This window comes from Gallinula chloropus (assembly GCF_964237585.1).
Source record: "Gallinula chloropus genome assembly, chromosome: 35".
NCBI classification, from domain to species: domain Eukaryota; kingdom Metazoa; phylum Chordata; class Aves; order Gruiformes; family Rallidae; genus Gallinula; species Gallinula chloropus.
Window position 1 is genome coordinate 1,123,964 of NC_140120.1, and position 12,724 is coordinate 1,136,687.

The window sequence follows — 12,724 nt, forward strand, 5'->3', positions numbered from 1 at the left end:
AATGTCTCTGCTGCCTGGAGCTGTCCCTGCAGCTGCTCCTCTCTGCCCATGTCACCTCCTGCTCTGTGCTCACAGACCTCATCCAACCTGCCCTGTGCTCAGCTCTGCTCTGCAGACCCCTCCTGGCATCAGGGCACTGCCCAGGGAACCTCTGTGTGTGCAGGGCTCAGGCAAAGCTCCAAAGTCTTAAGAAAATTTGTGTTTTCATTGCATATTCTTTGGAGAGAAATAAGTTCTCATCTCCCCCAGCACAGCCCACAGGAGAGGCACAGTCAAAGCAGACACTGCCTTGCTGGAAAATGCTTCCTTGATATTTTTTTCAAAGTCCCTTTGGAATGTCTCAAGAATCAGCTGGAGCTGGAAGTAAAGCTGACCCAGGCAGCATTTTCTTACAGAAGAAGGAACCTGTGCTGCCCTTCCCTGGGTCACTCCTTCAACCCACAGCTGCTGTCTGTATTGCTGCGGAAAGCCCACAAGCCAGGCTGAGTGCTGACCCTGGCAGCAGCAGAGTCCCTGCCCCAGCACACAGACCCTGGGTCACAAGGACCCTGCTCACAAGGACAGCCCTGGGCACCCCTCAGCCATGCCCAGGAGAAGACAGCTGTCCTGCCCTGTCCCTCTGATGGGGCACAAGGGCATCCCTTCCAGGCAGCACTTTCTTGTCCTAGAGAGAACCTGTCCTCCTGACAGACCCCACACACTGCCCCATGTCCCAGCTTTAGGAGATCCCTCCAGGAACAGAACCTGCATTGCCCTGCACCCACAGACATACCAGGGAGAGGCTGTGGAGATTTCTCCTCCAGTGAGCTCTCAGCATCCATCAGCTCTCTCAGCCTCACAGGTCTCCCCTGAGTGCCTCCAGGCAGTGTCCCCAGCCCTGTGTGCTTGGCAGAGGAGCTGCTCCTGGCCAGAGCTGTCTCTCTGCAGTGCTGCAATATTTCTGAGCTACCACTGTCCATCCCAGGAGCCCAGCCCAGCTCACAGCACAGGAGCAGGTGAAGACATCATACTCTCCATCCCCTCTGGGCTCCTCCCTAGAGCTCCAGGGAGCCTACTTGGAAAGAAACTGAAGTTCTCACTGACTTTCCCTCCCTTGGCTGGGGAGAAATCCTTGTGTCCATTAGAGTCCTTTCTCCTGGTCAAACCAGAGCTGGGCAGGACAATCACCTTTCCTTGTCTCTGCATGAGACAGGACCCCCAGGCAGGGACAGGCAGGGGTCTCTGTCCCCCTGCAAAGGTTAAGGGGCATGGCTGCCTGGGAGCTGCTGGTGCCAGTGCCCATGGGTATTACTGAGGGTGGAGGCCAGGAGAGAGGTGCTCAGACACCAACCCCTGTTGTCACCTGAAGGGCCAGAGGTGAAGCCATGCCCAATCAAAACTCCCAGAGACTCTAGAGGGGGATGAAGTCCCTGTAGTGTGCATTAAATCCAGTTGGCAAAACCTGACCAGGTTATTCCTGCTACAGGCAAAGACAAACCCATTTGTGGGATTGCTTGAACTCAGGGACCTGGGTGCACTTGGTGGGTGGTGAGAAAGGATGGGGATCATCTTTCCACAATGTTTCCTCCTGAATCTGATAGGGGATGGAGGGTCTCCCTGATCGTTATTTTATTTAAATGGAGGCCAGATGAATTTCTAGCTGGGCTTTGGACCCACAATGAGGAGAAACTCTCATCCTGTTGTTCTGCTCTCAACATCACATACCGCAAAATGCCCCAGGTAGAGCCTGAGCAATGCCTGAGGGACAGGACCTGTCTTCCCTGGGCTGGGGGTCAGGGTTTGGCCTTTCTGCTTCATCAAACCAACCCAGGGCTTGCTCAGCATCTCAGCTGCTTGTACATTGCCTTTGCCTACCAGCCAACATGGCCTCCAATTACCTGTGCTAACGAGTCCCTGGGGAGGCTCAGCCAACAATGGCTCTCAGCGGGACTCATTAATACTTCAGGTACTTTGGCTTCTGCTTTTGACATGGAGTTTTTTGTGTCATCTCCTCTCAGTACCTGAGCTTCAAGGACTCAGCACCAAATGCACCCCAGGGCTCATTAAAAAGAAAAAGCAAGTCCTAACGAGATGTGTCTCTTGATGTAATTATCTTCAAGTCTTCAAGAGATGTACAGACCATTGAAGCTGTTTCAAAGGGAGCTCAGAGTAAAATTGATTTCTTTTTAAGGGTGTAGGTTATTATTTTCACTGTAGAGGAGAGGTGACAACCTCTGACTGAGATTGATCCAGGGTGCCTCCTAAGGAGGTCTGGACTGGTCTGAAAAAGGGTCCCTTGAGGCAGTGGGGACAACCTTGCTGCACATCTCCACAAGCCCACCATGACTCTCACCAGCCAACTGGGACTTGCATCCCTTGTCCTTACATCAGGTCTCTCTCTGCACTCCACAGTGGGGCATTACAGCCCCTCTGTACCAGCTCCCCTGCTTTCCTTAGAGAACTGGCTGCACACAGGCAGCACACAGGGAGTTATTTTCCCAACAACAGAAGAAACCTGACAAGATTCACCATTAAATTCAACACTCCTCACTCTGTGCCAAGTGCAATCTGCCACCAGTGAGGTTCACCTGCCACAAAGCTTAACCCTGTGAGAGATGTTCTAGTGAGGAAGGAGAGTGTGAAATCACCACAACTCAAGAGCTGGCTAAAGACAGAATGAGTCAGACAACTGCCAGAAAGGCAAGGGTTTAACTCCCTGAAACTCAGAGCAGCAGCTGGATGGTTGGGAGGTGTCTGAATGGTCCAAGGGGAAGGGAAATCTAGAGAGCAACGAGAAGTTCTGTTGTGCAGATCCACTGCTAAGTGGTGATTTCAGACATGGTCATAGAATCATAGACTCTCCTGATTTGGAAGGGACCCACAAGGATCATCAAGTCCAATTCCTGGCTCCACACAGGGCCAGCCAAGTCAGAGCACGGGACTGAGCGCATCATCCAGATGCTTCTTGAACTTGGTCAAGCTCAGTGCTGTGACCACTTCCCCTGTTCCAGGGCCTGACCACGCTTTCAGTACAGAACCTCCCTCGAATATCTAGCCTAAACCTCCCCTGTCACAGCTTCATGCTCTTCCCTCAGATTCTATCACTGGCCACCAAAGAGAGATCAGCACCTGCCCCTTCTCTCCCCCTCCTCAGGATGCCACAGACTGCAATGGGGTCTCCCCTCAGCCTCCTTTTTCTCCAGACTGAACAAACCAAGGTAATTCAGCCTCTCCCCATGAGACTTCCCCTCCAGACTCTTCAACATCCTCATTGTCTCCTCTGGACTCTTTCCAATATTCTTATGTCCCACTTGTCCTGTGGTGCCCAAAACTGCACCCAGCACTTGAGGTGAGGCTGCACCAGCACAGTGTAGAGCGGGACAATCCCCTCCCTGGACCTGCTGGCAATGCCATGCTTGATGCACCCCAGGATACGCTTGGCCCTCCTGGCTGCCTGGGCACACTGCTGGCTCGTGTTCAACTTGCTGTCTACCAAGACCCCCAAATCCCTCCAGAGTCTGACCCCCCAGTCTGTATGTGCAGCCAGGGCTGCCCCTTCCCAGGTGCAGGATCTGGTGCTTCCCCTTGTTAAGCTCCATGGTGTTGGTGACTGCCCAGCTCTCTGACCTGTCCAGGTCTCTGCAAGGCTTCTCCACCCTCAACAGAGTCAACAGCTCCTCCCAATTTGGTGTCATATGCAAATGTACTTAAGACACCCTCCAGTCCAGTTGTCTGGTCATTTCTGGAAACATTAAAAAGAATCAGAGAATCACCAGGTTGGAAAAGACCTTTAAGATCATCGAGTCCAACTGTTCCCATCCTAAGCTAAACCAGATCCCTAAGTACCTAATCTACCCCTTTTTTTGAACACATCCATGGAAGGTGACTCAACCCCCTCCCTGGGCAGCCTGTTCCAGGCCCTGATAACTCCTTCAGTAAAAAAATCTTCCTCACATCTGATCAGACCCTGCCCTTGTGCAGCTTGAGGCCATTTCCCCTTGTCCCATCTCCTGTCCCCTGGCTGAAGAGACCATCTCCCACCTCACTGCACCCTCCTGGCAGGGCAGTGATAAGGTCTCCCCTCCGCCTTGTCTTCTACAGGCTGAACAGCCCCAGCTCCCTCAGCCGCTCCTCAGAGGATTTGCCCTCCAGCCCCTTCCCCAGCCTCATTAACCTTCTCTGGACTCACTCCAGGACCTCAATGTCCTTCTTATGGTGAGGAGCCCAGAACTGGACTCAGCACTCAAGGTGCAGTCTCACCAATGCCCAGCACAGGGGCACAATCCCCTCCCCAGACCTGCTGGCCACACTGTTTTTGATACAAGCCAAGATGCCGTTGTCCTTCCTGACCTCCTGGGTGTTGCAGAATGGCTTGAGAAGCCAGGCCATGAGCCTGTGGAGCAGCTGCCCAAGCAGTCGCCTGTGTAGCTCAGTCAGACCAGGCCCCACGCCGTGTTGGTAAGAACAGAAGGGTCAACAATCGGTCAGGGTGTTCTTGTGTCTCGTGCAGCAAGGCCACAAGATGTGGGAGCAGGAGGTGTGATAAGGATTCAGTGCTCCTGGGACTGAGAAAGAGACATGATTCCCAGGCTGCCAGATGGGTGGGGTATGTAAATGTAACCTTTAGCTAAGAGCCAATTAGAATACGACAAGTACAACACGTGGTAGGAACAGTATCAAAGGAAGGGTGTGCTTGCCATGAAGGTGAAGTTGCTTTATCAGTCACACTGATTGGCAGCATCTTCCCTCTCGTCGTGGCACCCATCCTTGGTAACAGTCTTGGTAATAGTCTCTTCACTTGAGGGAATTTTGGGGAAAATGTGAGAATTAGGCAATTTAGGGGGAAAATAGAGGATTTGGGGGGAAACGTGAGGTTTTTGGTGGAGATATGAGGATTTGTGGGAATTCCTGGTTCCTTGGGCACGGAGAACATCCTGCAGTGACCAGAGGTGAAGCTGGATGAGTCGTGGCCGGGATTCCGGGAAGAATTTGATTGAAATTCCAATGGTTTTGGAGTTTGTGCTTGAACGAGACCTGGATCTTTGTGCCAGGATGCCAGGGAGGTGCCAGGAGGTGGGGACATGGCAATGGGGTGGTGACCACCACCAGCACCACCACCACCATCTCTGGCACAGTAGTCGGTGGCCGTGTCACCGTCATTGAGTGATGATGCGTATCGGGCGTCCCAACCATCTCCAGCCCCTTCCCAGAAAAGCCATCCCAGGGTCTTTGATAGTTGGATCAAGAGTTGACCCAGTTGACCCATCCCTTGGCCATTGGCCTCCGGCTTTGACCGTTTCCCTCCAACATCAACCCCTTTCACCCCAACCCTCAACTGGTCACCCCAACCCTTTACTCCCTCAGTGTCAGGGCATTCTCTCTTTCTCTCCCTCTCCAGAGAGTCATTTGTGTTTCTTGACAGTGGCAGAGATGTTACTCTGTGTGGGACTCCACATCAGTGGCTTTGGCAGCAGAGAGGCAGCAGGAGCCCCAGTGAGAAGGGAAATTGGGTTCCCCATTCTGGTTCCCCCATGTCCAGGCAGCCCTGCAGCAGCCCTACTGCTGCCATCAGCTGAGCACATCAGCAGAGGGGGTGCTGCTCTGTGAGGGTGGCTTTAGAAAGGGCACAGATGCCAGACTGGGACAGGGGTAAGGGAGGAGGGGGGAACATGAGGAAAGATCCCAGACACACCAGAGTCAGTGAGGAAGGAGGGGGAGGAGGAGTTCCCTCCCACAGAGTTAAGAAGGAGAAAAATACCCCTTCCTACCCCAAAGGCTTTAATAGGAACAAGTGGGGAGGCACAGAGTGACCACAGGAGAATAAACAGAGAGCAAACCCCGGGCTGTTTCTGCTGCCCCTGGGAGAAGGGAGATGGGTCCCTGGTGCTCAGGGCTCTCCCAGCTGCACAGACCTCTCCTCCCTCCTGGCTGCACCCAGCTGCATGGCCGGGATGGGCTGTGCTGGCCCAGGGCTCAGGGGCTGCTGTGCACTGAGCTCTGGTGTCACAGCCTTGGTGTCCTCAGGGGGATGTGCCAGAGACACCTCTTCAGCATTGTCATAGCCTGTGCTGTCCTGGGGAGGGGACCAGGCATCTCCCTCAGCTCCAGGGGCCTCAGCACTTCTCTGGGGGTGCAGGTGTGTCCCTGCAAGCAGCAAGGCAGCCCACTGAGTGATCGTCCCACGAGGTGCCCGTCCTGACCTGTACATCACCTTCCTCCCTTCTCCTCACCAGTGCAGAAATATTTACCTCCCTCTTCCACCAAGGGTCCCCCCCAAGGGAAACCCCCAAGGGCAGGTTGGTCTATTGCCAGACTGTGGGCTCTCAATATGGCAGCAATTCATCTGGCACCCCAGGAACCCTCAGCACTGTCTTTCCCTCTCACCTCCACGTGCATCCCTGGGACCAGCTCCATCCTCTGGTGCCCTGGGCATTTCCCAGTCTCCTTGCCCAGACACGGGATCCTCCCCAGGCTCAGAAACCTCCCTGGCATCGTCATAGCCATCTGCTGGGTCACCTCTGGGCAGGACAGGCATGTCTGAAAGGGGAGGGGAGATGCTGACAGTGAGGAGACACGTCCTGCAGAGCAGAGGAAGGGAGGATGGGCAGGGACATGGGCCCCAGACACTGGATTTGGCAGCACCAGAGGATTCCCCTGCCCATATCCTCCCCTGCTGCTCATGGTGACACTGGTGTCCATCACAGGTGTGCAGGGAGGAGAGATCCACCCCTTCCTGCCCCTCATTACCTGTTGCTGATCCTGGACCATCCTCCTCCTCAATGTCCTCATAGTGGGTCTGCATCATGGTCAGGGACCCCTCTGAGTAGGAGCCTGGAGAGAAGTGATGGAAGTTTTATGGGGTGAGTTGTGCTGACCCAGCTTGTGCTCAGTGCTGCTGGGGACAGGGGACCCACCGAGCCCGGGCTGCATTGGATGAGGGGTCAGGAGTTCCCTTGCTCTCCTGGGAAAACCCCAACTCACAGGGGCTCCCAGAGCTGCCCCAGGACAGCCCCTTCCCTCACCCCTCAGCTGACAATGGGATGTAGGGACACACAGAGAGGGGCTGTCCACTGGCTGGGACAGGATGAGCTGGTGAGGATGAAGCTCTTCTCCAGCTCCAAGACCTGGCTGCTCTCCCCACAGAACCCACAGCCCCAGTGCTGCAGGGACCTTGGGCCAGGGGGCTGCAGGGGTTCAGTCTTAGGTGTGGACCAGTGGAAAGAGCCTTAGAGATATGGCCCCCATGAGGGACCCACACCCACCTGACATGCTGAACCTTGGCTGCTTCTCCAATGCTGGGCTGTACCCGATCTCCTCGTACAGGGCCTCAGGGAAGGGCTCCCAGGCTCGCTCAGAGGCTGCAGACAGAGGCAGGGCTGGCTCAGGGATGTGGCTCAGGGATGGGCAGAAAAGGGATGGATCCTGATCTGCTCCCCCAGGCCTGTTCCCCTGGCTCAGCCCAGGGCTGTCCCACAGCACAGCCCCACTGTGCTGTTCAGTCACTGCTACCACTTCCTCAGGAAGGGCAATGTCCCCTTGGAGATGGTCAGGGGCAGCAACACCCTCACACCCTCCCTCAGAGACCCCCCTTGTGCCCCTCTGGACCCTGGATCCTGTTCCTGGTGCTGAGCTTGGAGCAGCTCCTGCCTTTCCTCTGCCCTGGAGCTGTCCACTCTCTGCCCAGTGGATCCATTACACAGCCCCTGCCGTGCTGGGGGGAGGTAAGGGTTGGGTGGAGGAACAGCCAGGGGTCCTGATGCTGAAAGGACGGGAGGTGCTGCCCAATGATTCTCCCAGCATCTCACACTCCCAGAGCCCCCTCCCCATATCCCCAGAGCACTCCCAGTGCCACATACTCATCTATCCCCCTTTATCCCATCTCCCCATCACCCCAGAGCCCCCTCCCCATCTCCCCAGAGCACTCCCAGTGTCACATCCTCATCTATCCCCCCTTTATCCCATCTCCCCAGCCCAGAGCCCCCTCCCCATCACCCTAGAGCCCCCTCCCCATCTCCCCAGAGCACTCCCAGTGTCACATCCTCATCTATCCCCCTTTATCCCATCTCCCCAGCCCAGCTGTGCCATTTCTCTCCTGGCCCCATCCCTGACTCCCCCCATGTCTGGACTCTCTCTCCCCATTCCTGCTGGTTGCCCGTGGTCAGGCAGTCAAAGGGGTGACACATGGGACTGTGGGCAGCACACACTCCTGTCCCCACAGCTCTGCCTGTACCACTCACCGACACCCCACAGCCCCCCTGGCCTTGCCAACACACATCTTCACATGGGAGCATGGAGAACAAACCCACCTCTGCGCCCAGCCCTGGCGCTCCACGCTTGCCCAGCCAGGAGGGCCAGGAGCAAGCAGAGAAGGGCTCCCAGGATGATGCAGATGATGACAAGCAAGGACTCTCTCCTGCTGCTGGTCAGACGGTCCCGGGTGGCATCTGCATGGGCAGGAAGCCAGAAATAGCAGCCCCAGGGCTGGGAGAGGTGGGGGGCTGTGACACCACAGTCCTGACCCCGTGACACCGGGGGAAGGGACCCCAGGGGGGAGTGATGGGGAAGGTCCCACCCTTCTGGGGACTGACATCCCACCTCGGTAAGTCCCACCCTGGCAAGGAGCCCCTTCCCCCTGGCTGTGGGTCACAGCCTGGCCCTGGGAAGAGCCAGCGCTGAGACACAGGGCAGGTTACCTGCTCGGGGGGTTGGTGCTGCGGTCCTGGGTGCAGCTGCAGAGGAGGAGAAGGGGAGCTGTGGGTTAACTGGGATACTGTGGGTAATGGGAATACTGAGGGGTTGGTTACTGGGGACACTGTTGGGGTGGTTACTGGCAATACTGGTGGGGCTGCCATCTGGCTGCCATGGGGCTCTTCCAACCAGTATGCACCCACCCCCAAACCAGTACGAACACCCCAAAAAACATTATATACCCCCCTAAACTAGTACGAACCCTTCAAACCAGTACAGAACTACCCAAACCCAGTATAGATGCCCGAAAACCAGTAAAACCCCAAAACAAGTATGAAACCCCAGAAACAAGTATAGAACTTCCAAGACCAGTATAAAACCTCACAAACAAGTATGAATTCCCCTAAACCAGTATGGACCACCAAAACCAGTATAGAATCTCCCAAATCAGTATAGAACACCAAACCAGTACAGAACCCACTCAAACCAGTATAAACCCGCAATAAAACCAGTACAGAATCCCCTCAAGACAGTATAGACCCCCCTGAAAACCAGTATGTAGCCCCCAGAACAGTATGAACACCCCAAAACCAGTATAGCACCCCTCAAACCAGTATAGAGCCATGAAAAGCAGCTGCAGAGGAGGAGGAGAAGAGCTGTGCTGAGAGGCTGGGTGTGCAGGTCCTGGGGAGCCTCCTCTCTGACACGCCGGGGGTGTGTGCACGTGTGCAGACATCCCTGTCACATCCCACCCACACTGGCCCTCCCGTGGGGCTGCTCCTTCAGGGGTGGCCAGGCAGGAGCCCAGGGCCCTGCTCGGGGCCACGGGCAGGACAGTGCAGCCCCCGGGAGATGCTCACCCGAGCAGTTGACGGCAGCGTCCTCCTTATGCCGGCAGGCGCCGCTGTCCCCGGGCCGGGCCCAGCAGTGCTGCAGAGACGGCTCTGTGCCCCGGCACTCCACCTGCTCCAGCCAGATGGGGCCCGTCCCCTTCCCAAACGCCGCCTCGCCCAGGGCAGACACTGCGGGGCCACAGCCCAGCTGCCGGCACGCCACCGCCGCGTCCAGCATGTCCCAGGAGTCGTCGCACACCGACCCCCAGGAGCCGCGGTGCCAGACCTCCACTCTGCCCCAGCACCCGCTCTCGCCTCCCACCGCACGGATCTTCTCCCTGTCTGGAGAAGGCAGAGACCCCTCAGGGCTCCAGGGCAGCAGGCAGAGCCCTGCCAGGGGAGAGAGGCCTGCAGAGGAGCAGCTACCTGTGCAGCTCGTGGAGTTTGGGCACGTGGCATACAGGGCTGGGGCCATTCTTGTCTCTCTCTCTGTAGAAGGAAATGCCGTGGTGAGGGGCTGCAGCAGGGGGGTCGTGTGGCACAGAGCGGGGCTGAGTTCTGCCTGTGCATCCCTGAGTCACCTTGCTCAAGGGAGCAGCTGAACCCCGGTCACTCAGGGGACACACCCGGCAATGTGGGGGACCCTGACTGCTCAGCCCCCAAGGGAGCCTGGTTCACAGAGGGCAGGATGGGGGACACTGTTTGGAGCCCTGATGGGTCTCTGTTGAGACCTCCCCTGCAGACACCTCTGCCTCCCCCAGGCTCTGCTGGCAGCCTGGCTGCCCACTGCTGCTGAATGTGTGGGGTCTGAGAGCTGAAGGCTCCTTTGTGCCACCAACAGCAGCAGAAGGGTCTGGCATGGAAAAGAAAAGCCCCTGTGGGCTCTGTCTGTGCCTAACAGTGCCCAGAAGGGAGCAGAATCTGGGGATGCTGGTGCACAGGTGGCTCAGAGTTACCCTGGCAGGTGATGTGGGTCTCGTCGCGCAGGTCAGTGCAGGACTGTGGGTGCCAGGGAGCGGAGGGACACTGCCAGAAGGAGGTGTCACTCCTCCCACACTCCACACGATCCACCCAGGCACGGCCAGGCAGCGTTCCAGAAGTGAGGAATGGATCCAAGGATACTGCCTCCCCACAGCCCAGCTCCTTGCACGCCAGAGACACCGTTTGGAGAGTCATTGAGTTGGAGCAAACGCTGCCCCAGGTCCCGTTATAGAAAACCTGCAGGCGCCCGGAGCAGCTGCCGTTCTTCTCCAGCCTCAGGGCCACAAACTCTGGGAGGAGAGACACCAAAGGGAAGAGGATGGTGCAGGGCTGTAGGATCAGGGGTGCCCCTGACACCCCCAGACAAGGAAAATGCATGGCCAGACAGTCGCCCTGGCAGCCCCTGACAGACAGACAACCCTTCCCTCCATTGTCTCCCCAGAGACGCCATGTGGGACAGAGAGGACCTGTGCGTGGGTGTCCCCACGATGGGCTTGGGCAGGGGCTCAGCAGCAGCCAGGGACAGCCTCGGCCATTGCCGGCTCTCCCCTTGTCCCCACCTCCCCTGTCCCTGGGCTCCCAGCACAGCTCCCAGCACAGACCTGAGCAGACGACTCCGGCGTCCTCTTTGTGCCCGCAGTCGGGCTGCCCCCAGGGCCGTGCCGGGCAGTCCCAGAGAGCAGCTTCGGCCCCCGAGCAGCTCACGCTGCCCAGCCAGACCTGCCCGGCGCCTTCCCCGAAGGCAGCAGAGCCAACGGCCTCCACCGCCCCTCCGCAGCCCAGCTGCTGGCAGACGACGGCGGCGTCGGGCAGGTCCCAGCCGTCATCGCAGACGCTCCCCCAGCTGCCCCGGTAGTAGATCTCCACTCTGCCTGCACAGCGCCCGGGCCCGTTCACCAGCCGCACCCGATGGCTCCCTGCAGCAGGAAGAAGCCCAGCTGCTGTCAGGGGATGGAGCCCACCCAGCCCAGAGCCCGGGGGTCCCTGCAGTGCCACTCACCCCGGCAAACGACCCCCACGTCCTCGGCAATCCCAGCTGCCAGCGCGCTCTCGGGCAGGGAGGTGTTGCAGAGGGTCAGGTGGGGCTCATGCCCTGCGCACCGCACCCCTCGCAGCCCCACAGGACCCGTCCCTCTCTCGGGCTTTGGGGGGTTGTAGGCTCTCTCTGCCTCTCCACACCGCAGCTGCCGGCACACCACGCTGGCCTCCTGCACGTCCCACTGGTCATCCAGGACTCGGCCCCAGGTCCCGCGCTGGAAGATCTCCACTCGCCCGTCACACCGGCTGCCTCCACCCACCAGCCGCAGGGCCCCGGAGCTGTCTGAGCCTGGGGAGAGCAGCCATGGCCCAGCCTCAGCAGCACCAGAGAGCCCAGAAACCTGCAGTGCCTCTCCAGTCTCTAGAAACCTCACAGCTCTGCTTCCTGCCCCAGGGCTGTGCAGTGACCTTTAGGAGCAGGTTTGCCCATGGTCCTTGAGCTCTCCTGGGCAAGACAACACCCAAAACCTCCCTGTTGAGGCAGATGGAGCAGCTCCCACAGGAGGGAGGACTAGATGGTACAACGGGGATGGGCAGAAGTAGGACAAAACTTGCTCATCCTCAGGATTAGCATTGCTACTGCTGAGCCATGGGGCACCCCACACATCTCTGCCCCTCTGCACCCCTGGGTTCAGGGTCTGGGAGCTGGTTTGACTCTGAGCCTGCCAGTTTCCCAGGAGGGCAGAGATATCTGACCCTGTTCAGTGTCAGCTCTCCCACCTCAGAGCGTTCAGTTGGAGCAGATCAAACTCTCCAAATCACTCCAGGTGAAGGGAGTTTTTCTCCAGGGAGAAGCTCACCCTGCGCCCACCATGGGGTCCCTTGCTTTGGGTGGCCATGCCACACCCCAGGGGACAAAGGGGGTAAGATGCTGTTTTCCCAGCACTCACCTGAGCAAATGACAGCAGCGTCCCTGTCGTGGGAGCATGGGGAGGCTCCCAGGGCAGTCACTGGGCACTGTCCCAGCTGGGCTTCAGTCCCATCGCAGTGGAATGACGCTCTCCAGGTGGGGCCAGTGCCTCTCCCAAAACGCCCTCCTCCAGGAAGGGCCTCAGCAAACCCGCAGCCGAGGTGGCGACAGAGAACGTGGGCGTCCAAGAGGTCCCAGTGGGAGTCACAGAGGGTGCCCCAGGTCCCCAGCACCTGGATCTCCACCCGCCCATCACAAGCCGTGCTGCCATTCACCAGCCTGAACCCTGTGTACT

At 58.0% G+C, this 12,724-nt stretch overlaps 1 protein-coding gene across 1 annotated transcript in view; it reads right to left on the bottom strand.

The window, feature by feature from the left end:
- Positions 1 to 4,697: 4,697 nt before the first annotated feature.
- LOC311203110 (scavenger receptor cysteine-rich type 1 protein M130-like) overlaps positions 4,698 to 12,724 on the bottom strand; it is a gene marked incomplete at both ends in the record, with an annotated part of 35,101 nt that continues 27,074 nt past the window's right edge. The window contains 9 exons of the mRNA XM_084277745.1: positions 4,698 to 4,771; positions 6,727 to 6,810; positions 7,242 to 7,337; positions 9,528 to 9,842; positions 9,927 to 9,989; positions 10,457 to 10,771; positions 11,084 to 11,398; positions 11,482 to 11,798; positions 12,406 to 12,724. Coding sequence (XP_084133871.1) covers positions 4,698 to 4,771; positions 6,727 to 6,810; positions 7,242 to 7,337; positions 9,528 to 9,842; positions 9,927 to 9,989; positions 10,457 to 10,771; positions 11,084 to 11,398; positions 11,482 to 11,798; positions 12,406 to 12,724 — 1,898 coding nt within the window. The remainder of the gene's footprint in view (positions 4,772 to 6,726; positions 6,811 to 7,241; positions 7,338 to 9,527; positions 9,843 to 9,926; positions 9,990 to 10,456; positions 10,772 to 11,083; positions 11,399 to 11,481; positions 11,799 to 12,405) is intronic.